The sequence below is a fragment of the Salmo trutta genome, chromosome 14 (assembly GCF_901001165.1).
Source record: "Salmo trutta chromosome 14, fSalTru1.1, whole genome shotgun sequence".
NCBI classification, from domain to species: Eukaryota; Metazoa; Chordata; class Actinopteri; order Salmoniformes; family Salmonidae; genus Salmo; species Salmo trutta.
In genome coordinates, this window is record NC_042970.1 from 46,762,024 (window position 1) to 46,786,344 (window position 24,321).

Sequence of the window (24,321 nt, forward strand, 5' to 3'; positions counted from 1 at the left end):
TGTCCCACAAAAATACATAGAATGTTTGTATGAATAATTGAAGTTTATCACAAAAATATTGAAATTACTCATATAGGCTCTAATTTATCCTTCACAATAAAGAATTAAGTGTCCCACTTTGCCAATCAAGGTGTCCCAATTTGACAGTATCAACGTAAAAAATGTGGTCTCAGCACAATTTGCGTTTGTAGAAGAGTCATCCATCCTGTGTTTAACATTTCTTTCTTTGCTCTTTTGCATAGTGTAGAGTTCTTAAGATATTTAGAATGGTATCATGTTGGGGGTTGAGACAATGGGGTGGTTCTGTAAGGTGTTCCAGAAAACACATTTTCAGAAAGTGTCCCATTTTACCGATACTCACCCTACAGTATATACACATACACTGCCGTTCAAAAGTTTGGGGTCACTTAGAAATGTCCTTGTTTTTGAAAGAAAAGCTAATTTTTTGTCCATTAAAATAACATCAAATTGATCAGAAATACAGTGTAGACATTGTTAATGTTGTAAATTACTATTGTAGCTGGAAACTGCTGATTTTTAAAGGAATATCAATATAGGCGTACAGAGGCCCATTATCAGCAACCATCCCTCCTGTGTTCCAGTGGCACGTTGTGTTAGCTGTTCCAAGTTTATAATTTTAAAAGCTTAGTAGCCCATGTGCCTAACCCTAATAATTTGGTCTGTTTTCACCTCTTAATTTTGCCTAGTGTTCTGACTTGGTGGTGCACATGTAGCCTTTAACCTGTTTTTGAGAAATGTAATCATTGAATATTGTAAGAGCTTTCATTGTATGCTTATATGCCCTCTTTATTTATCCTACGGTTCTGACTTGGTGTACAGGGAGAACACTGTAAGAACAGCCCATGTTCTGAATTCTGTCGCTGTACATTTCAAAAGTGCTGAACAAATAGTTAAATTGACTACGTCCGTCCTAGCTCGCTCATTAATGTCTTAATCAATAGAATCTTATCTGCTTGTCGTCCCTTTTTGTACATCTCAATTGCCAGTAGAAACCACATTTGTTTAAGCAAGTCAGCCATATCAGCTATGTTTTTTTAAAAGGCAGTAAATGAGGCTGAATGAACTGTTTCATTGCCAGACAAGGCTCCGCTAATAGCCAGGTGTAACACTGGTAAGGTGTTGGTACTGCTGTTGGGATTCTGCTGTTGGGACAGCTTTATGTAGGCCCTAACAGTTTGTAGGCACCGTTTGTCACCGGTATAGTGCAATTAATGTATTGTTTGGTGTTGTGTTGTGTAGTGGCTTTGCTGGCATGCATCCCACTTTTTTTTGTTTTGCCCCACCAAGATTTACATGCTAAAATTGCCACTGACAAGTACAACTATCACTTGAGAACTGACCAAATTGGTGTCATTTAGCTAACAGTATGTGGGACCAGTCAACAACATCCCAGGGATCAGTGTTGGTCTCAAGTCCTCAAGTCCAGGGGTTGAGGATCACTGACCTAGGCCAAATCCCATTTCCTCTGTATTTGCCCATGCTTAAAGTGGTGCCATGGCCTGTCACATGGCCTCCATCACACTGGAGTGACCGCCAGGACACAGTGACCATGGGGACACCAGACGAGCAAACACGAGCACGATCAAACATACCAGCCGCCACCATCATTCTCATTTCCGGTCTGACAGGCCTTTTTGCTTGGGGGAAGGGGTATCAATTGGAGAGTGGCTAATTTTCATGTTTAAAATGCATAGGGGGAGTTCCTGTCAGGCAGTTGTTTGACAGTGTCGTCTCTCTGTTGACTTAGACAGAAATACTTTATCTGCTGACTGACACAGTGCTGCCAGCGCGAAGGGAGAGCAGGAAGCAGAAGGACATGATGACAGAGCGCTGCATGAGTCACCAAGGAGACATCGCCTTGTCCGCCAAACCTTTCTGAGATGCGCCAACGGAACCGGAGAACCTGGGCCCGTATTCTCAAAACATGTTAGAGTAGAATGTATGATCAGTTGATCTAGGATCAGTTTAGCCTTTTAAACCATAATGAATAACAGGAGGGACCTGATCCTTATTAGACTAGGGACGTCAAACTCATTTTGTCCTGGGGGCCACAACGAGGTCTGGAGGGCTGCACTGAAAATTGGTTATATTTCCTCACCGCTGAAATTTGCAAAAAAAATATATCATTTGTGGAAATTTCGATACTCCCTGGCTTTCTAGCTTTCATTTTGGTGATTATTAGCGAGCTGGACACAGTCAAGGATCTCTATGAATGTAAGTCCAATATCAATTCTATAGTTTCAGTTTGGTTTCAGTCATTTTAAAGTAGGGTATAATGAGTTTGTTTGTTTGCCCACCCGTGGAATAGAACATGGTAAGTTGGATTAGGTGTGTTAGTGAATAAAAGCCTACACACAGTGGCCTTCCAGGTCCAGATATCCATATCCTTGCATGAGTAGCCTCAATCAAGTTCTTACGAAAAGCTGTATAATTTAGATAATGTATTATTTGGATATGGATTAAAAGAGAGGTCTTCAATGTTTTCTTGCCCAGGCAAACCAGCGTCCCCCATAATGTTTTTATTTTATATTATTTATTTGACCTTTATTTAACTAGGCAAGTCAGCAACATGTTTTTTTCCCCACGTCTTCTCTCTGCTGAAAAATAAATGGCAAGGACAGGTAACCAACATTTTATATGGAATAGACTTGGTATATAGTTTTGCATTATTTTGACCTCCCCCCCATTATAATTGGAAGAAGTGTCAACTGTACCATAGCCTATTAGATAGAAAAGTAACTCCAAACACGTTCGCTAATACTGTAGCTGCTGTTTAAACAAAGGTTAGCATTGTGTTGGCAAAAATGAATGTCCAAGTCAAGAAAGCTTGCCAGCAGCCAGCGGCACTTGTGACTGGTATTCGCAGGTGCTTTTTCAAAGCCTATGTCAGATACTCCAGTGAGTGTAATTGGTTTCGATTAGTGTAATTTACTCTATTAGGAGTTGAGAAATAAAGTTGACATCGTTAGAAAGAAGATATTCCCCTTTTCTACTGAAAGTATGTTATTAAAATGTAAAAATTAAAATGTAGTTTCTTCTGTTGTTGCTAGCAATATTCATAACATTGAATTTTTTATATATATATATATACACATATATATATATACACACACACACACACACACACACACACACACACACACACACACACACACACACACACAGTTGAAGTCGGAAGTTTACATACACCTTAGCCAAATACATTTAAACTCCGTTTTCACAATTCCTGACATTTAATCCTAGTAAAAATTCACTGTCTTAGGTCAGTTAGGATCACCACTTTATTTTAAGAATGTGAAATGTTAGAATAATAGTAGAGAGAATTATTTATTTCAGCTTTTATCACATTCCCAGTGGGTCAGAATTAGTATTAGTATTTGGTAGCATTGCCTTCAAATTGCTTAACTTGGGTCAAACATGTCAGGTAGCCTTCTACAAGCTTCCCACAATAAGTTGGGTGAATTTTGGCCCATTCCTTCTGACAGAGCTGGTGTAAGGGAGTCAGGTTTGGAGGCTTAATTGCTCGCAGCCGCTTTTCAGTTCTGCACACAAATTTTCTATAGGATTGAGGTCACGGCTTTGTGATGGCTACTCCAATACCTTGACTTTGTCCTTAAGCCATTTTGCCACAACTTTGGAAGTATGCTTGGGGTCATTGTCCATTTGGAAGACCCATTTGCGACCAAGCTTTAACTTCCTGACTGATGTCTTGAGATGTTGCTTCAATATGTCCACATAATTTTCCTGCCTCATGATGCCATCTATTTTGTGAAGTGCATCAGTCCCTCCTGCAGCAAAGCACCCCCACAACATGATGCTGCCACCCCCGTGCTTCACGGTTGAGATGGCGTTCTTCGGCTTTTTCCTCCTAACATAACGATGGTCATTATGGCCAAACAGTTCTATTTTTGTTTCATCAGACCAGAGGACATTTCTCCAAAAAGTACGATCTTTGTCCCCATGTGAAATTGCAAATCGTAGTCTGGCTTTTTTATGGCGGTTTTGGACCAGTGGCTTCTTCCTTGCTGAGCGGCCTTTCAGGTTATGTTGATATAGGACTTGTTTTACTGTAATTATATATACTTTTGTACCTGTTTCCTACAGCATCTTGACAAGGTCCTTTGCTGTTGTTCTGGGATTGATTTGCACTTTTCACACCAAAGTACGTTCATCTCTAGGAGACAGACCGCGTCTCCTTCCTGAGCGGCATGATGGCTGCGTGGTCCCATGATGTTTATATTTGCGTACTACTGTTTGTACAGATGAATGTGGTACCTTCAGGCGTTTGGAAATTGCTCCCAAGGATGAACCAGACTTGTGGAGGTCTACAATTTTTTTCTGAAGTCTTGGCTGGAATTTTCCAAGCTGTTTAAAGGTACAATCAACTTAGTGTATATAAACTTCTGATACAGTGAATTATAAGTGAAATAATCTGTCTGTAAACAATTGTCCTATCCGACTTGCCAAAACTATAGTTTGTTAACATGAAATTTGTGGAGTGGTTGAAAAACAAGTTTTAATGACTCCCACCTAAGTGTATGTAAACTTCTGACTTCAACTTTATATTACACGCACATATGTAAACTCAGTAAAAAAAAGACACTTCCTCTCACTGTCAACTGCGTTTATTATCAGCAAACTTAACGTGTGTAAATATTTATGAGAAAATCAGATTCAACAACTGAGACAAACTGAACAAGTTCCACAGACATGTGACTAACAGAATTGGAATAATGTGTCCCTGAAAAGGGGGGGGGGGGGGGTCAAATACAAAAGTAACAGTTAATTCAGCTGGTGGCCACACCAGATACTAAGTACGGCAATGCATCTCCTCATGAACTGCACCAGATTTGCCAGTTCTTGCTCTGAGATGTTACCCCACTCTTCCACCAAGGCACCTGCAAATCCCCGGACATTTCTGGGGAGGAATGGCCCTAGCCCTCACCTTCCGATCCAACAGGCGACGTTGGTGCCGGTGATGTCTGGTGAGGACCTACCTCACAACAGGCCTACAAGCCCTCAGTCCAGCCTCTCTCAGCCTATTGCGGACAGTCTGAGCACTGATGGAGGGAGTGTGCGTTCCTGGTGTAACTCGGGTAGTTGTTGTTGCCATCCTGTACCTGTCCCGCAGGTGTGATGTTTGAATGTACCGATCCTGTGCAGGTATTGTTACACGTGATCTGCCACTGCGAGGACAATCAGCTGTCTGTCCTGTCTCCCTGTAGCGCCGTTTTAGGCGTCTCACAGTACGGATGTTGCAATTTATTGCCCTGGCCACATCTGCAGTCCTCATGCCTCCTTGCAGCATGCCTAAGGGCACGTTCACACAGATGAGCAGGGACCCTGGGCATCTTTCTTTTGGTGTTTTTCAGAGTCAGTAGAAAGGCCTCTTTAGTGTCCTAAGTTTTCATAACTGTGACCTTAATTGCCTACCCTCTGTAAGCTTAATGACCGTTCCAGAGGTGCATGTTCATTAATTGTTTATGATTCATTGAAAAAGCATAGGAAACCGTGTTTAAACCCTTTACAATGAAGATCTGTGAAGTTATTTGGATGTTTACGAATTATCTTTGAGACAGGGTCTCCTATGCTATATATGCACACACACACACACACACACACACACACACACACACACACTTAACTGAAATGACCACTGAACTGCAGTAACTATTGTTACTACAGTTATATCAGTAACTATTGCAGACAGCACCAGATAATGCTGTGTATTCAATAAACAATCTCAAGCACTTTATTTAGGTTTGAACAGTATCTTGCTTTGAAAGGCCATTTGGCATTATATAATTATATATAATTTTATCATATATATAATTATATATACATATATTCAAATTTTTGAATAACAAAACACTATAAAATGAAACGCAAATTAAAAATGATTAAGACAATAATAATACAAATGAAAAATAGCCAAAACAAAAAACATCAAATACATTTCAAAAATGGTCCCAGTACAGTTTTAATATAGATTCTTAAAAAAAATGAGAAAATAAAAAGCAAGGCAGCAGACAGGAATGAAATATAAATAACCCTACATTATGTACAGAAGGGAGTGGGACAGTGACCGGTTATAAGGGAGACAAAACCGGCCCAAAGGGAAAAGAGAACGAGAAGGCGGCGGAAGGAGAAAGAGAGGATAGGAGTTAAGAGAAAGAGCGAGACAACTTTGGGCGTCTCAAAAGGGACAGCTAAATGGGCTCAGAGGAGAGACAGGTTTAGGGGTGGGAGAGACTGGTTGAACCATATGAAGTCCCACTCCTCCAGTCTGTTTAGCTATCGTTCACTGTCTCTGGAGAAAGTTGCGCCCTGTTACTCAGACAGGGATATTCAAAATGCTCTACCGGGGCATTACGCCACATTTCAATCTGCAGCTAGCAGGGGTATGGAACACGCTAGGCTGTCCTCTGTAATAACCAGTAAACTATGTCTTTGTGATTGCAGTAACTCAGGGCAATGTATTGTACCAACTATATTTGGTTAGGTGGAGGACTCAACGAGGGGCCATAAAGAAGGAATAGTCAAAGGTCCAGCACTTCAGTGAAATGGAGTGAAGACATAGCTGGAACACAAAACAATGGAATGGGTTTGAATTGGAATGGAACCCGGCGTTACAGCATGAAATGGAAAGGGGGATACCTAGTCAGTTGTCCAACTAAATGTATTCAACTGAAATGGGCCTTCCGCATTTAACCCAACTCTTCTCAATCAGAGAGGTGTGGAGGGCTGCCTTAAAATCGACATCCACGTCTTTGGCGCCCGGGGAACAGCGGGTTAACTGCCTTGCTCCGGGACAGAGCGACAGATTTTTACCTTGTCAGCTCGAAGCTGGTGGAGCATGAACAGAAGAATAAAAAGGCCCTGATCTTGGTCTCAGAGTTACAAAGCCAAGAGGCAGCTCGGGCTTTGTACACAGGTGCTTTGTCGACAAAGTTCTATACGATGGCTCAGAGATAGTGGGAAGGGGGCAAATATATGTACTAATCTGTAAGGTGATACTTGTTTACCAAGCTTCTATACACCAACACTCAACCAACTCACTGAGGGAAAGGTGCAGTGAACATTTACCATATAAAAATCAACCTGTGAGGCACTTTCTAGAGTGAAGCTTTAAAGTCAACAGGGTTGGGTGTTGGCACAACGTCATTGGGAAAAGGGGATTATTACATTTGGCTAAGCATTCAGACACAGCCAATGACAGACAGAGCCATAGCACGGAAGCAAGGTGGATAGAAACCGCTAACTTTCTGGCTCAAAAGAGTAAAACCCTCCCTCCTCGTCGAGCACACAAACACCCACCCCTGATGATTACAAAGCTCCAACACACCCAAAACATCCATGAAGTAAAACAAAAAGGTAACCAATTGTAACCCATGGGCACTTGGGTAAAATGTGGTCTGAAATGACAATGACAGTTTAAGTGACTGGTCCAAATGAGACATCCAGTTTGAAGATCTCTACCTAGCTATTTATGTCCCATGGTTTAACCTAGGTTTCCCAGTCGGAACTAGAGGCCTAACTAGAGGCCGTAACCAGAGGCTTTTATAAGGCCTCTCCAATGTTGACATTAGGGTTGCAAAATTCCTCAAATGTTCTAAAAAAAAAAAAAAAAAAAAAAGTCTTGGAGGATTTCTGGAATCAGAAGGGAATAAGCAGCAAGGTAATCCTCCAAACTGGAATTCTTCAAAACAGGATAATAAAACAACAATTGCAACCCTAGTTGACATCAAGTAATTTCCTAATCTAAGGGCCATGTTACCCATCTGGCCATTGTATCATTGGTTCAGTCATTTCAAGGGCTTTTTTTTTTTTTGGTGCAACTAGCACAAGCTTTTTGAACAAATCAACAATAACTCAACAATTTCTCAATAATGGTGCGTTTTTTTTTTGTGCAGAATTTTTAGGGACTCTAATTCAATGACGCGAGCACATTGACAGAGTTGGATTGTGCTCCTTCCTTTCTGCTCTATAAAAAATATATTAAAAAAAAGGGAGAAGTCAAAGCGATCTATACCAACTCCTGAACAGTGGGGGGTTGTGCGCGGTGAAAGCGTTTGTCTACACACTGCTGGCTGTCCTAATGACAAAAACAATGCTGAACCTCTATGACGGGACAAATAGAGCCATCTGCAGAATGAGTTTGGTATCGACTAGGCTTGGCAGAGCTTCATGGCTCTCTAGCATACCTGTCAACGCCACAGACCAATGGAGGAACTAGGATCAAACCGGCAGCTCTCACAGTTGACCAATAATCCCTGACCACAGCTAAAAAAAACCATGTCGGTCACACCCCATTTACTCATACCGGGGTTGACACCTTGGTTCATGGGAAGGGGGTGGGAATCATACGACCTGCACCCTACACACTATTACTGTTTACTACAATCCTTTGGGGCCAATTGGTAGCTGTGATTGGCTAATGGACCAGGGACAATTCCATTTGCACTCAACCAACTAAGTAGACGAATTGAAATTCTATTCGTACATTGAGAGAACCTGTACGGGAAAACCCCCCCCAACAACTGGCAATTTCAAGTCATTTCCTGAGTTGACTGAGATGAGATGGAATTGACCTCGACCTTGTTGCTAGCTAATTGACATCATTTATATTTCATTACAATCGAAACTAAAGACGGCGGCCTCATCCACAAACCCAGAGCGTGTGTTTCTAGCCAAGCTGCCCTTGTAGGTAGCCATTTTGAAAATAAAAAATAAAATAAAAAATCACTGCAAACATTCCATGTCACACGTTTCAACAATAAAAGTAACAATGCAATCATTTGGGGTGGGAGTATCAAAGCAACAGCATTAAAGTATAAAACATTGCTCAGTATTAGTCATAAAAACACTAACAGCACACTACTGAGGTGCCACAACAGATGGTGAAACGTTCTAAATGTTGCAGATAGAAATATATTGAATAGAGCCGACACATCTCTATTACATATGACAAACAATCAAATACGTTCTGCGCGACACATTTCTATCGGAACATTCTGTAACATGTCATCATCCTGAACAGGCCCCAGTTGAAAAACAGAGAGGGATGTCTTCACATTTTGACGCCACCTTCTCAAACAACCTATACCGAAAATAAATATCTGCAATGGAGTACAAGTAAATGGAATGATACGTAAATAATAGATAGGAAATGTCTTCCCCCATTCTAATTGTAAGCAATTAAAATTATGAATACATGAGAATTTCCATCACATTACAAAATGATAGGAAATGCACAGTAATTGTATGGTTACTTTATTTGACCCCTAATCTATGTAGTTTTCTAAATGGAAATACTGAAATAATCATTGTATTATGGCAACATTTGGGCCTCATACATAGGCTATTTTGAATACATTGTTGGCCAAATCTTCAACGTTTGATATTCGATTTATTTTCGGTATGGGCAACTTCAAATTCCATAAACGTTCTACACACACAGAATCCACTGTGACGGCAAGCATGTGCAGGTACACCTAAACTACATTGTTTTCTATGTCCTTGAACACAAACGCAGCAAAGCCACAATGTCTTGGACTGTGTGTGAGAGATGTGGCTTGCGACGGCCTAGGCCTGCCTCGCAGATGGAGACGCTCCTGGGAGGAAAAGTGGCCCCTAGGTTTAGATCTGGGATCAGCTCGCCCTCCCCAAATCCTATGCTTAACTATGAATGGGGGAAACGCAAAACTGACCCAAGAACAGCGTCTAGGTGCAACTTCACCCTTCATCTGAAGAGACTGTTTGGCACACGGCTCCCTTTTAAAGACACGCATACACAGTGTGTTTGTGCCCTGAGAAATCATTGGCTCTGTGGTGCTATGCTCTTGTGTAACGGTGGGTTTAGCTAATGCCATGGCTCCTTGACCTCTGTGTGAACTGTGAACTCAAAGGAAAACTAGTGGAAAGAGTTTAGATTATGTGATTGGCTAGGCCAATTCTGGAAGTGCTCCTGGCCAGCTGTAACGTGTTTGTGTGTGTGTGTGTGTGTGTGTGTGTGTGTGTGTGTGTGTGTGTGTGTGCGCGCATACGTACAGAGGAATTCTGATTGGCTGTGTAAATCCATTCCTCTAAGGAAGATCTATCAGCTTTTAGCTTCAGCCTGAATCAGATAAAGCCATCAACAACGCAAGTCTCAAGTCACTCAAACGCAAAAAAAACAAGAGAACACAAAGAAAACCCAAACACCATTTCCTCGACTCTCGATTTGACATACACCTCTAAAGAGTACGATCTATATACAGTACCAGTCAAAAGTTCAGACACACCTACTCATTCAAGGGTTTTTCTTGATTTTTACTATTTTCTACATTGTAGAATAATAGTGAAGACATCAAAACTATGACAAGTGCTCAGCATATGTGGGAACTCCTTCAAGACTGTTGGAAAAGCATTCCAGGTTAAGCTGGTTGAGACAACACCAAGCGTTTGCAAAGCTGTCATCAAGGCAATGGATGGCTACTTTGAAGAATCTAAAATATACCGTATATTTTGATTTGTTTAACACTTTTTTGGCTACTACATGATTTCATGTGTTACTTCATAGTTTGTGTCTTCACTATTATTCTACAATGTAGAAAATAGTACAAATAAAGAAAAACCCTTGAATGAGTAAGTGTGTCCAAACTTTTGACAGCCACGGTATATATACACACACATACCCATAAAACACATTATGTCACCCTAAAAATGCAGCCAAACTTAAACTTTACCTAAAAACAAATCCCCCAAATGTGACAGGGTAAGTATGGTATATGTACATTGGGTGGATTGGGGAGTGTCTGGATGTGGGGGGATAGGGACAAGGGGCCGTATTAACAAGCTCAATATTACAAAATATTCAAGAAGGCATCTCTGACATTCACTCCCTCCGGTACACTGCAGCGCTGCACTTGGCTCCGTCACAAAACTTCCATTCCCTTTTCCTCTGTGCACGCAGGCTGCCCAGTCATCTAAGCCGTGAACAGTTTGTTTCTTTCCGTCTGGTACGTGTGGGTTTGGTGTGTGTTTATGACTGTGTATGGATGTCCGTCCCCTGTGTGGGTCCCTACTTGAAGTTGGCGTAGTCAGAAAAGGCATCGATATACTCCTGGACCACTTTGTAGCAGAACTCATACTGCTCCTAAACACGAGAGAGAGAACATCAGAATGATGAGTACAAAATGTAAAGCATACAACCAAGATCAATTCATTTGCACAAACTGAATTGCAAAAGTCATTGAAGTCGACGAAAAAGTTGATTCCAATGCCGTCTAAAAACAGCAAAGAAAAGGGCGGCAGGTAGCCAAGCGGTTAAGAGCATTGGGCCAGTAACTGAAAAATTTGCCGATTTGCCCTTGAGCAAGGCACTTAACGTCTGCTAAATGACTCAAAAGTAAATTAACTCAGGCACCCACAATGTCTCATTTGGTGATGATCACCTATTAAAAGAAATGGAGGAAAAATAAATGAGGACAGAGTTTCTGACTAGGTGAGCCAAGAGCTCGTTGAGGAGTTTAAGCTCAGCTTACCTGTGTTTACATGTTGTCGTTGACAACAAACATGGTATGCTAGACACTAAGCAGCACCATTTTCACAATACTTTCCACATAAGGTGACATTTAGCACGATGATTTTGGCCGTGAGTTAACCATAACAATAAAAAGACAGGGAAGGCATATTACTGAATGCGAGTTCCTAAGCTTGCAACTCCTAATTACGTCACATGCATCACGTGCATTGAACAGTTGGCCAAACACATTGAAAAAAGTACATCATTAAAGAAAGGTGTATAATTACATAGCGCAGCAGATTATAATGCGCTTTACAGTATATATTTTGTTTCTCTCTTTTTGGGTGATGAAAACTATGCCCATAGTGTGTCCTCACCAGTGTCTGCACCATGTGGGGCCTCTGCAGCCGGAGGCTCTTGACGGTCTGAAAGACATCCAGGATGGCCTCAGCCTTCACCCGCTCCAGGACCGTGCTCAGGGCACAGAAGGTCCCCGTCCGCCCCGCGCCCGCACTGACAACACACACACAGAGATAAACCAAGGTTAGACGCACGCGCACGCACCCACAAAATAGAATAAATGGCAAACGCTACAGAGTTGGATGTTAGGTTACACATTTCTGTAAAGAACATTGTTAAAACGTTAGGTGAAGGTTACCTGCAGTGGACAGTGATGGGGTGGTTGCCAGATTGTTGCTGCTGCTTCTGGACCGCAGCGATGATGTTGATCATCCCCTTCCCGTCGCTGGGGATTCCCACCTCTGGCCAGCCATGAAAATGGAACTGTCTCACCGCACGAGCCTTGTTCTCCTAAAGAGAAAGAGAGCGCGTGAGTAAGAGAGAGAGCGCAAGGGAGACACACCCACACTCTGAAGACACACAGACGTGACTGAATTCAAATCTAGTTGACCTTGGTTAGGGTGTGTGTGCAGATGGTGTTTTGAATGGGTTGTGTTGACTGGAGTTTTTTTGTTTTTTTTCCCCGGGGCGGCCTCTGTCCTCACCCGGTTGTTGGTGACCAGGAGGTCTCTAACAGTGTAGCTCTCACTCTCCTCCTCCCTCTTCAGCTCGATGGAGAGGTCACCACACACCATCACCCCGTCACTGGGCCAATATTGAGCACACTTTTCCTACAGAAAGACAGCGGGGGATGGAGAGAGCGGGAGAGAGCGAGACGGAGACGGAGAAAAAGAGACAAAGTAGGTGAAGCTCAGTCATTTCCCAGGCTCATGGCACTGTGCATTCAGCTCCAGGAAGTAGTTAAACTAGCAGAGACCGATCCTCTAATCACAAGACAGAACCGGGAAACGGACCAATAAGAGGACTTTCCCCTTCCAATCATTGTTTTCTCTACTTCTGGCATGGTATGACTGGGCTGAGTAAAAGGTCCATCTCTCCATCCCTCCGTACCTGTCCTCTCTCCTCCAGCTCAGTGAGCATGACTATGGAGCAGCTCCTCCACTCCCAGATCATCCTCCAGAAGTCTTCGATGGTGTGCTGCAGCGGGCCCTGACTGGCCATGTACGAGTCCTTCTGACGGTAGCCCTGGAACAGACACACAGGTCAACTTAGACACATGAAACCACACACACACACACACACACACACACACACACACACACACACACACACACACACACACCCCTCCACAACAACCATTGTAGGAGCCATTTCGGCCTTTATCAGTTGTGTAACCTTCCCAGACTCACACCAAGGTTCTCTACCTCCACAATCATTTCAAGACAGGCTTATCCTTACACTCAACCTACATGTGAATAGTTACTTGTATTGGCGCTAAAGTTCTGTTAATTTGTCTAATTTTAAAAACCATCAAAACCCATAACGCAGTGCGACTGTCTACTCACATCAATGAAGGAAGCGTTGACATAATCCGTGCTCTCCTCCCCTCTCTTGACTGGAATGATCACTCTGTTGAACTCATCTACAAGACACCCACAAACAGGTTACATTGCACGGAGTTCTGTGACCGACTTTCTTAACATTAGACTGCGGTAATCTGCTACGCTAAAGCCTAGGCATTAGCTCGGGGAGCTAACACAAGTCTTCAGGTCTCAGGCGAGGTATCTGGAACAGTAGAAGCCGTCAACTCACATGGGATGATCTGGAGAACTCGGTTCTTCTTCATGTTTGCCGGCAGGTTGCCCGTCCTCATCTTGTCGTTCTGGATCTTGATGGAGGTCAGCTTCTGTGTGGGGAGACAAAACCACAGGCTTAGCATTCAGAGACACAACAAAAATTACCCAGGTGGGAAAAATGCTCTCAAGACAACTGTCACTTCAACAGTTTAAACCTGAATCATATTCATTAGTGCATACCGTAGCAAAACATTTTGCAACATCAAACAAAAACGACCATTTCCTATTGGACATGTTCAGGTAGTCCTTCCATCAATTTTCTTCCATTTGAGTCAAACAGATGTGCTATGGTCAAATCCCTTTAAACACTTGTAGTTGAGGTGCGCTTGATTTAGCTTGACTTTGCACTTTTGGGACTATTCCATTACACCTGACAAACAAAATCACCTTGAACTCTGCTTCCATGCCCCCACAGCCGGCGGTGGAGGGGGCGTAGAGCTTGGCCAGGTGGGACTCCAGGGAGGTCACCTCCAGCTCTGTGTCTCCGTACAGGTAGTGCTCCAGCATGGCCTGGAAGATGAACACGTATTGCATCTGTGGGGAAGTAGAGAGAGAGGGAAGAGAGAGCGAAATCCTTATAGACTTTTAGTATACTTGCGATGCTCATATTATACATCTACAAGAGGTGTCAGAAGAGAACACAATATGAACAGGTAATACCCACACACTCAAAGCTCCCAATTTGAGACTTGAGTGGAAACTTGTTTATATAATTCATACATTATAATGCTGTGAGTGTGTGGTGTTTATTCAAGTCAGGGTAACGTTGTGGTCTTGTTCAAGTCAGGGTAATGTTGTGGGGTCTTGTTCAAGTCAGGATAATGTTGTGGGGTCTTGTTCAAGTCAGGGTAACATTGTGGTCTTATTCAAGTCAGACTAATAATGTTATGTTGTGATCTTATTGCAGTCTGGGTAATGCTGTGGTCATTACAACGTACGTCTGTTTGGACCATTTGGCAGCGCTGGGCTCTGATGCGCGTGACGAAGCCAAAGACGTCCACCTTCCTCTCGGTGTTCATCATATCCAACATGGCGTCTATCACTATGAAGGTACCTGTCCTCCCCACCCCCGCACTGATACACAGTCCGACACACACAGGTAGAAAGAGAGAGAGAGCGTGAGTCAGAAACTAACATACACAGAAAGCTACTTCGTATTGTGTGACTGAACCTGGGTCATGTTAGCCCATTAAGCTTAAACCTAGACATTAGCTTGGCATCTAGGCATCAGCGAACCACCTCCGCTGCCACCAATAAGACACGTGCGCACACACACACACACACACTGACCTGCAGTGGACCACGATGGGGCCGGAGTACTGGGGGTTGCAGGTCTTGACCTTCTTGAGGAACTTTAGCATGCCAATGGGTGTGAAGGGAACGCCAAAGTCTGGCCAGCTGGTGAAGTGGAACTGGGTCACCAGCCGCTGGGGCTTCTTACCCCCCACATCCCCCACCTAGAGAGAGAGAGGGGGGGGTGGCAGAGACAGAGACACCATTAGTATGACTGTTTTGGAATATCATTCAAGCTTAGTGCTATTTTCACCTTAACCTTTTTCACCTCTCACATTTTCACATAAACTTTGCCATCAGCGTACCAAACACGTAGAGGCCTGCTAAGAGTGTTGTTCATTAGAGAATGCTTGGTGTCTGTAGGGCATGGGTTTGATAGATGGTGTGGTGAGAGGAGCCAGGAGAAAAGAGGATAAACGAGGGAGGGAGAAGCGTACCTGTGGATACAGAGGGGAGAGGAGAGAAGAAAAGACTGGAGGAGGAGAGAAGAAAAGAGGGGGGGAACGCCAGGGTTACCTGTTGGATGCAGAACTTGCGGATGGTGTAGTCCACCAGCACCATCATGTCTTCCACAGAGACTCGGATGTTGCCATAGGTCCAGCAGCCCTGGTCCGGCCAGTACTGGGCACACTTACACTGAGACACACAGAGAGATTGCCGCTGTATGGATTTCTTTCAAATGAAAAGAAACAAACACTCATAGTCGTACACTCATACGTTCACATTGGAAATTTGACATGCTGAACATACCCCATCATCTTCATATAGCCTCTACTAAGAAAGACCTAGCCGGGGTCTTTTCAGGAGGGTGCAAGGTTACAGAACGGTTCAGATCGATATACATTTCTTAGAACATATATTATCAATGCCTTTAACTGTTAAAATAGGCAACGTTCTGAACGTTTCACCTTCCTGAACACACCCCAGTTTTCACCCCACCCCCTCTTTCTCCTCCTCCTCCTCCTCCCCTACCTCTTTTCTCTCCTTCAGGTTGGTCACCATCACGATGGTGGCTGTGTTCTGTTCCCAGATCATTCTCCAGAAGTCATTTACCGTCTCCTCCTTTGGCCCTGAGAGAGACATTTTCATCCACTGTATATTATCACCACTGATTAAATACAATCCTGTACGTTTTCTTTGGCAATGTAATATGTCGTCATATTACGATGCCAATAAAGCTCATCAAATTGAATGGAACCGAGAGATAGCCGCTGGAATCCGGGCCTGCGTCCCATATGGAACACTATTCCCCATTTAGTGCACTACGTAGTGAATAGGATGCAAGGACTCTGGTGCAAACGTAGTGCACTAAATTGGGAATAGGGTGCATTACATGAGCCTATCCCAGCGGCTAGAATAGCCACCTTACCTTGAGCTGCAATGAACTTGTTCTTCTCTTGGTAACCCTGACAACAAGAGGAAGGCAGAAAAGGGTTAGAAAAGCGTTTTGTTTGAAAGCTGAATCCATTTAAATACCATGTCTTGCATCGTTAAGTAAAGTTCTGATGTCTCGTCCGTGTTTCTCTACTTTCTGATTTATTGATGTTGTTTCAAAACTTCATGCGCACATACTATTTCTACAAATGAAATAGTATTTTTATAAAAAGAGAGAGAGCAAAGGAGAGCGACACAGAGGGACAGCGAGAGAGCAAGAGGGATGAATAAGTCGCCATTCTAACGCAACCTTTTATCGATCTGTTTAAACTTTATTTATCCAGGGAGTCTCACAGAGGTTAAAAGACATCTCTGACAAGGGAGAACTGGCCAAGGGGTAGCTCAATAAAAACTCATCAAACACAGCTCGTCATTGATATCCATGGCTTGCGGCGTCACTCACGTTGATGAAGGACGCGTTGATGAAGTCAGAGTCTGGAACTCCCTCTAGAGACGACAGATGCACCCTGGAGTGGTCATCTGAAACGCCCACAAACAGAACCTTGATTAGACAAATGGCAAGCCTGTGTTTTAAAGGAGCTACATGTAACATTTACATATAGCGCCAAATGTCAAATACATACCGATAGAAGCAAAGGAATAGAAATCCACCAGAGTAAAACATACTTTGTAGAACACCGCTCGATGCTGCTAATTAGCACTTTTACAGAGACTAGGCGGGTCTAGCTGTTGCTGTATACAACTTCCTGAATTACGATTCGTTCTTGTTCGCAACGTTGACATTGTATTTCCAACGGATGTTTTTTTGGATAAGGTAACAAGCAGTTCTATGCCATGCTAGGTATTTCTAAACAGAATCAGGCTTTAGCTCTGCGTTGGGGACTCACATGGCAGGATGTTGACGTATCGGTTCTTCTCCTTGTTCTCCTCCTTAGAGGCCGCGTCGCACGACGCCTGGATGGGGCACACCGGCAGCGCCTGGACACACAGACAGAGGGCCATCAGACACACAGACAGGTAACATTTATTTGAGATGAATGCCCAGTAATGCATGTACCTATCGGTGTGTCCCTAGAGTGATATTCTTCTTTACAATTCCACAAAAAGCAAATAAGAAAAGGAAGTTACGGGAATGAGGTATTATTGGGACACAGCTTATAGGCTCTGTGAGGGGAGTATACCACCCCAATCAGAATTAGGTATTATTGGGACACAGCTTATAGGCTCTGTGAGGGGAGTATACCACCCCAATCAGAAGCTAGTCACACGCAGAGCGTTCTAGTTGCAAGTTCTACCCGCCTATTGTCCTGACAGGGCCATAGATGACTAATGTGTGTAAGGCGTGTGTGTGTACTAGAGGTCGACCGATTAATCAGAATAGCCGAATAATTAGGGCCGATTTCAAGTTTTCATAACAATCGGTAATCGGCATTTTTGGACACTGATCATGGCAGTCTCCTCGTGAATGTAATCACATTGCACTTCACGAGGAGACTGCGTGGCAGACTGACTACCTGTTATGCGAGTGCAGCAAGGAACCAAGGTAAGGTGCTAGCTAGCATTAAACTTTTCTTATAAAAAAACTATCAATCTTAACATAACCACTAGTTAACAACACATGATTGATGATATTACTAGTTTATCTAGCTTGTCCTGCGTTGCATATAATCGATGCGGTGCCTGTTAATTTATCATTGAATCATAGCCTACTTCGCCAAACGGGTGATTTAACAAGCGCATTCGCGAATAAAGCACTGTCGTTGCACCAATGTGTACCTAACCATAACATCAACAAGACCCCATAAAAAACAACTTTCTTAAAATCAATACACAAGTATATATATTTAAACCTGCATATTTAGTTAATATTGCCTGCTAACATGAATTTCTTTTAACTAGGGAAATTGTGTCACTTCTCTTGCGCTCTGTGCAACAGAGTCAGGGTATATGCAGCAGTTTGGGCCGCCTGGCTCGTTGCGAACTGTGAAGACTCTTTCTTCCTAACAAAGACAGCAGACTTCGCCAAACGAGGGATGATTTAACAAAAGCGCTTTCGCGAAAAAAGCATAATCGTTGCACGAATGTACCTAACCATAAACATAAACGCCTTTCTTAAAATCAATACACAGAAGTATATATTTTTAAACCTGCATATTTAGCTAAAATAAATTCATGTTAGCAGGCAATATTAAACTAGGGAAATTGTCACTTCTCTTGCGTTCATTGCACACAGAGTCAGGGTATATGCAACAGTTTGGGCCGCCTGGGTCGTTGCGAACTAATTTGCCAGAATTTTACGTAATTATGACATAACATTGAAGGTTGTGCAATGTAACAGGAATATTTAGACTTATGGATGCCACCCGTTAGATAAAATACGGAACGGTTCCGTATTTCACTGAAAGAATAAACGTGATAGTTTCGAAATGATAGTCCCCGGATTTGACCATATTAATGACCTAAGGCTCGTATTTCTGTGTTATTATGTTATAATTAAGTCTATGATTTGATATAGCAGTCTAACTGAGCGGTGGTAGGCATTGTAAGCATTCATTCAAGCAGCACTTTCGTGCGTTTGCCAGCAGCTCTTCGCAATGCTTGAAGCATTGCGCTGTTTATGACTTCAAGCCTATCAACTCCCGAGATTAGGCTGGTGTAACCGATGTGAAATAGCTAGCTAGTTAGCGGGGTGCGCGCTAATAGCGTTTCAAACGTCACTCGCTCTGAGACTTGGATGAGTTGTTTCCCTTGCTCTGCAAGGGCCGCGGCTTTTGTGGAGCGATCGGTAACGATGCTTCGAGGGTGGCTGTTGTCGATGTGTTCCTGGTTCGAGCCCAGGTAGGGGCGAGGAGAGGGACGGAAGCTATACTGTTACACTGGCAATACTAAAGTGCCTATAAGAACATCCAATAGTCAAAGGTATATGAAATACAAATGGTATAGAGAGAAATAGTCCTATAATTCCTATAATAACCTCAACCTAAAACTTCTTACCTGGGAATATTGAAGACTCATGTTAAAATGAACCACCAGCTTTCATATGTTCTCATGTTCTGAGCAAGGAACTTAAACGTTAGCTTTTTTACATGGCGCATATTGCACTTTTACTTTCTTCTCCAACACTTTGTTTTTGCATTATTTAAACCAAATTGAACATGTTTCATTATTTATTTGAGGCTAAATTGATTTGATTGATGTATTATATTAAATTAAAATAAAAGTGTATACAGTGAGGGAAAAAAGTATTTGATCCCCTGCTGATTTTGTACATTTGCCCACGGACAAAGAAATGATCAGTCTATAATTTTAATGGTAGGTTTATTTGAACAGTGAGAGACAGAATAACAACAAAATAATCCAGAAAAACACATGTCAAAAATGTTATAAATTGATTTGCATTTTAATGAGGGAAATATGTATTTGACCCCCTCTCAATCAGAAAGATTTCTGGCTCCCAGGTGTCTTTTATATAGGTAACAAGCTGAGATTAGGAGCACACTCTTAAAAGGGAGTCCTCCTAATCTCACCTTGTTACCTGTATAAAAGACACCTGTCCACAGAAGCAATCAATCAATCAGATTCCAAACTCTCCACCATTGCCAAGACCAAAGAGCACTCCAAGGATGTCAGGGACAAGATTGTAGACCTACACAAGGCTGGAATGGGCTACAAGACCATCGCCAAGCAGCTTGGTGAGAAGGTGACAACAGTTGGTGCGATTATTCGCAAATGGAAGAAACACAAAAGAACTGTCAATCTACCTCGGCCTGGGGCTCCATGCAAGATCTCACCTCGTGGAGTTGCAATGATCATGAGAACGGTGAGGAATCGGCCCAGAACTACACGTGAGGATCTTGTCAATGATCTCAAGGCAGCTGGGACCATAGTCACCAAGAAAACAATTGGTAACACACTACGCCGTGAAAGACTGAAATCCTGCAGCGCCCGCAAGGTCCCCCTGCTCAAGAAAGCACATATACATGCCCGTCTGAAGTTTGCCAATGAACATCTGAATGATTCAGAGGACAACTGGGTGAAAGTGTTGTGGTCAGATGAGACCAAAATGGAGCTCTTTGGCATCAACTCAACTCACCATGTTTGGAGGAGGAATGCTGCCTATGACCCCAAGAACACCATCCCCACAGTCAAACATGGGAGGTGGAAATATTATGCTTTGGGGGTGTTTTTCTGCTAAGGGGACAGGACAACTTCACTGCATCAAAGGGACAATGGACGTGGCCATATACCGTCAAATCTTGGGTGAGAACCTCCTTCCCTCAGCCAGGGCATTGAAAATGGGTCGTGGATGGGTATTCCAGCATGACAATGACCCAAAACACATGGCCAAGGCAACAAAGGAGTGGCTCAAGAAGAACCACATTAAGGTCTTGGAGTGGCCTAGCCAGTCTTCAGACCTTAATCCCATAGAAAATCTGTGGAGGGAGCTGAAGGTTTGAGTTGCCAAATGTCAGCCTCGAAACCTTAATGACTTGGAGAAGATCTGCAAAGAGGAGTGGGACAAAATCCCTCCTGAGATGTGTGCAAACCTGGTGGCCAACTACAAGAAACGTCTGACCTCTGTGATTGCCAACAAGGGTTTTGCCACCAAGTACTAAGTCATGTTTTGCAGAGGGGTCAAATACTTATTTCCCTCAATAAAATGCAAATCATTTTATAACATTTTTGACATGTTTTTCTGGATTATTTTGTTGTTATTCTGTCTCTCACTGTTCAAATAAACCTACCATTAAAATTATAGACTGATAATTTCTTTGTCAGTGGGCAAACTTACAAAATCAGCAGGGGATCAAATACTTCCCCCCCCTCACTGTATTCAGTATAGTTGTAATTGTCATTACAAATAAATGAAAAAAATGAAAAAAGAAATGGCCGATTAATCGGTATCGGCTTTTTTTTGGGGGGGGGGGGGGGTCCTCCAATAATCGGTATCGGTGATGAAAAATCATAAAATCGGTCGACCTTTAGTGTGTACATTAGTGTGTAAATGTACCAGTCAAAAGTTTGTTCACGCCTACTCAATGAAGGTTTTTTAAAAACATTTTAAATTGACTATTTTCTACATTGTAGAATAATAGTGAAGACATGAAAACTATGAAATAACACATACGGAATCATGTAACCAAAAACAGGGTTGAACGAGACAAAATATATTTTATATTTGAGATTCTTCAAAGTAGCCACCCTTTGCCTTTATGACAGCTTTGCACATTCTTGGCATTCTCTCAACCAGCTTCACCTGAAATGCTTTTCCAACAGTCTTGAAGGAGTTCACACATATGCTGAGCACTTGTTGGCTGCTTTTCCTTCACTCTGCAGTACAACTCATCCCAAACCATCTCAATTGGGTTAAAGGTCGGGTGATTGTGGAGTCAAGGTCATCTGACGGAGCACTCCATCACTCTCATTCTTGGTCAAATAGCTCTTACACAGCCTGGTGGTGTGATTTGGGTCATTGTCCTGTTGAAAAACAAATGACATTTCTACTAAGCGCAAACCAGATGGGATGGCATATCACTGCAGAATGCTGTGGTAGCCATGCTGGTTAAGTGTGCCTTGAATTCTAAATAAATCACTGACAGTGTCACCAGCAAAGCACCCCCACACCATCTCCTCCATGCTTCATGGTGGGAACCAAACATGCGGAGATCATCCGTTCACCTACTCTGCGTCACAAAGACACGGCGGGTCGGAACCAAACAAATAAAACATTTGGACTCATCAGACCAAAGGACAGATTTCCACCGATCAAATGTCCATTGCTTGTGTTTCTCGGCCCAATCAAGTCTCTTCTTCTTATTGGTGTCCTTTAGTAGTGGTTTCTTTGCAGCAATTCGACCATGAAGGCCTGATTCACGCAGTATCATCTGAACAGTTGATGTTGAGATGTGTCTGTTCTTGAACTCTGTGAAACATTTATTTGGGCTACAAATTCTGAGGCTGGTAACGCTAATGAACGTATCCTATGCAGCAGAGGTAACTCTGGGTCTTCCTTTCCTGTGGCGGTCCTCATGAGCCAGTTTCACCATAGTGCTCTATGGTTTTCGCGACTGCACTTGAAGAAACGTTCAACATTTTTGAAATATTCTGCACACTCTTTTACCAAGTAGGGCTATCTTCTGTATACCACCCCTACCTTGTCACAACAAACGCATTAAGAAGGAAAAAAATTCCACAAGTTAACGTTTAACAAGGCACACCTCTTAATTTAAATTAATTCCAGGTGACTACCTCATGAAGCTGGTTGAGAGAATGCCAAAAGTGTCCAAAACTGACATCAAGGCAAAGGGTGGCTACTTGAAGAACCTCAAATATATTTTGATTTGTTTAACACTTCTTTGGTTACTACATGATTCCATATGTGATATTTCAAAGTTTTGATGTCTTCACTATTATTCTACAATGTAGAAAACAGTACAAATAAAGAAAAACCCTTGAATGAGTAGGTGTCCAAATTTTTGACTGACTGACTGACTGACTGACTGACTGACTGACTGACTGACTGACTGACTGACTGACTGTATGTATGTATGTATGTATACCGTATGTATGTATGTATGTATGTATGTATGTATGTATGTATGTATGTATGTGCGCGTGGACTCCATACGTTGAACTCCTCCCGGAAGAGCTTGTTGTCATCAGCCATGCGACGATTCATATCCTCCTCAAGCTTGTCGACAACAAGGGGTGGGTACTTCCTGTTGGTGCTAGGCGAGCGGGCTAATAGCGGCACACTCTGGAGCTCTTCAAGAGCAGGAAGGGAGGGAAGTAATGGGACAGGAAAGATAGGTGGCGATTGAGGCCCACAGGGGAAGGGGGAAGAGAAAAACCCTTATAGTTGAGACACTGCCAACAATAAAGATAGTGACAAATTCACCAACCAATGATTATAAATTCATAAACTATAGAAAATGTTATATTATGATAAATATGTTATATATTAAAACAGATTCTAATCTACACATGCAACTTCTCCAAACGGACTGTGTGTGTTAATAAAAGCCCACAAGGGGGCACCATAAACCAATCCAACACTGCTAGTGTGCCACAATTCATCATATTGAACAACTGCTTTGGCCAAGAATCAGTAAATTTGACAACGTTATCAGTAAATGATCAGATAAAATCACATTGGTTTTCTGAACACAGAACAATGGAGAAAGTTGGCTATGATAGAGACATGCATAAAAATTCCGGTAAATGTACGACCACAGACAAAACATGCACGTTCACACACACACACACACACACGGTTACCTGTATCATCTGATCTACCGTTGGTTAGCCTGAAGGAGTTGGAATGGCTGCCGGCCTGCTTGTACTTCTTAAACCTGTCAATCATACGACACACACGAATACTCACAACCCTTGACTTTTTCCACATTTTGTAGCGTTACAAAGCGGGATTAAAACGTCAACGATCTACACAAAATACACGGTTATGTCAAAATGGAAGAGATTTAATACTTTTTGTTAACGTAAAACAAGTATTCAACCCCCCCACCCCCAGAGTCAGTACATGTTAGAAACACCTTTGCCAGCGAATACAGCTGTGAGTCTTTAGGGGTTGTACAACATTTGCCCATTATTCTTTAAAAAAAAAAAAATCAAATCTGTCAAATTGATTGTTGATAATTGCTAGACAGCCATTGTCAAGTCTTGCCATAGATTTCCAAGCCGATTTAAGTGAAAACTTTAACTAGGCCACTCAGGAACATTCAATGTCGTCTTGGTAAGCAACTCCAGTGTATATTTGGCCTTGTGTTTTAGGTACTTGTCCTGCTGAATGGTGAATGTCTCCAAGTGTCTTTGGAAAGCAGACTGAACCAGGTCTTCCTATAGGATTTTGCCTGTGCTTAGCTGTAGTCTGTTTCTTCTTATCCTAAAACTCCCTTGTCCGTGCTGATGACAAGCATATCCATAACATGA

The 24,321-nt window shown here is 42.6% G+C and overlaps 1 protein-coding gene across 6 annotated transcripts in view; it reads right to left on the bottom strand.

Moving 5' to 3' along the window:
• Positions 1–10,956: 10,956 nt before the first annotated feature.
• LOC115208268 (receptor-type tyrosine-protein phosphatase alpha) overlaps positions 10,957–24,321 on the bottom strand; it is a 49,010-nt gene continuing 35,645 nt past the window's right edge. For 4 of the 6 annotated variants that reach the window (XM_029776202.1, XM_029776200.1, XM_029776201.1 and 1 more), the window contains exons 7-23: positions 23,650–23,723; positions 23,000–23,136; positions 17,259–17,349; positions 16,814–16,890; positions 16,346–16,382; positions 15,949–16,046; positions 15,493–15,648; positions 14,974–15,140; positions 14,622–14,757; positions 14,071–14,217; positions 13,640–13,733; positions 13,393–13,469; positions 12,938–13,072; positions 12,532–12,657; positions 12,186–12,337; positions 11,905–12,040; positions 10,957–11,158 (exon numbers count right to left, since the gene is read on the bottom strand). In XM_029776202.1, the coding sequence (XP_029632062.1) occupies positions 11,084–11,158; positions 11,905–12,040; positions 12,186–12,337; positions 12,532–12,657; positions 12,938–13,072; positions 13,393–13,469; positions 13,640–13,733; positions 14,071–14,217; positions 14,622–14,757; positions 14,974–15,140; positions 15,493–15,648; positions 15,949–16,046; positions 16,346–16,382; positions 16,814–16,890; positions 17,259–17,349; positions 23,000–23,136; positions 23,650–23,723 (1,915 nt within the window). In that variant the 3' untranslated portion in view covers positions 10,957–11,083. The remainder of the gene's footprint in view (positions 11,159–11,904; positions 12,041–12,185; positions 12,338–12,531; positions 12,658–12,937; positions 13,073–13,392; positions 13,470–13,639; positions 13,734–14,070; positions 14,218–14,621; positions 14,758–14,973; positions 15,141–15,492; positions 15,649–15,948; positions 16,047–16,345; positions 16,383–16,813; positions 16,891–17,258; positions 17,350–22,999; positions 23,137–23,649; positions 23,724–24,321) is intronic. The other 2 variants (XM_029776205.1, XM_029776203.1) reach the window with 2 other exon arrangements.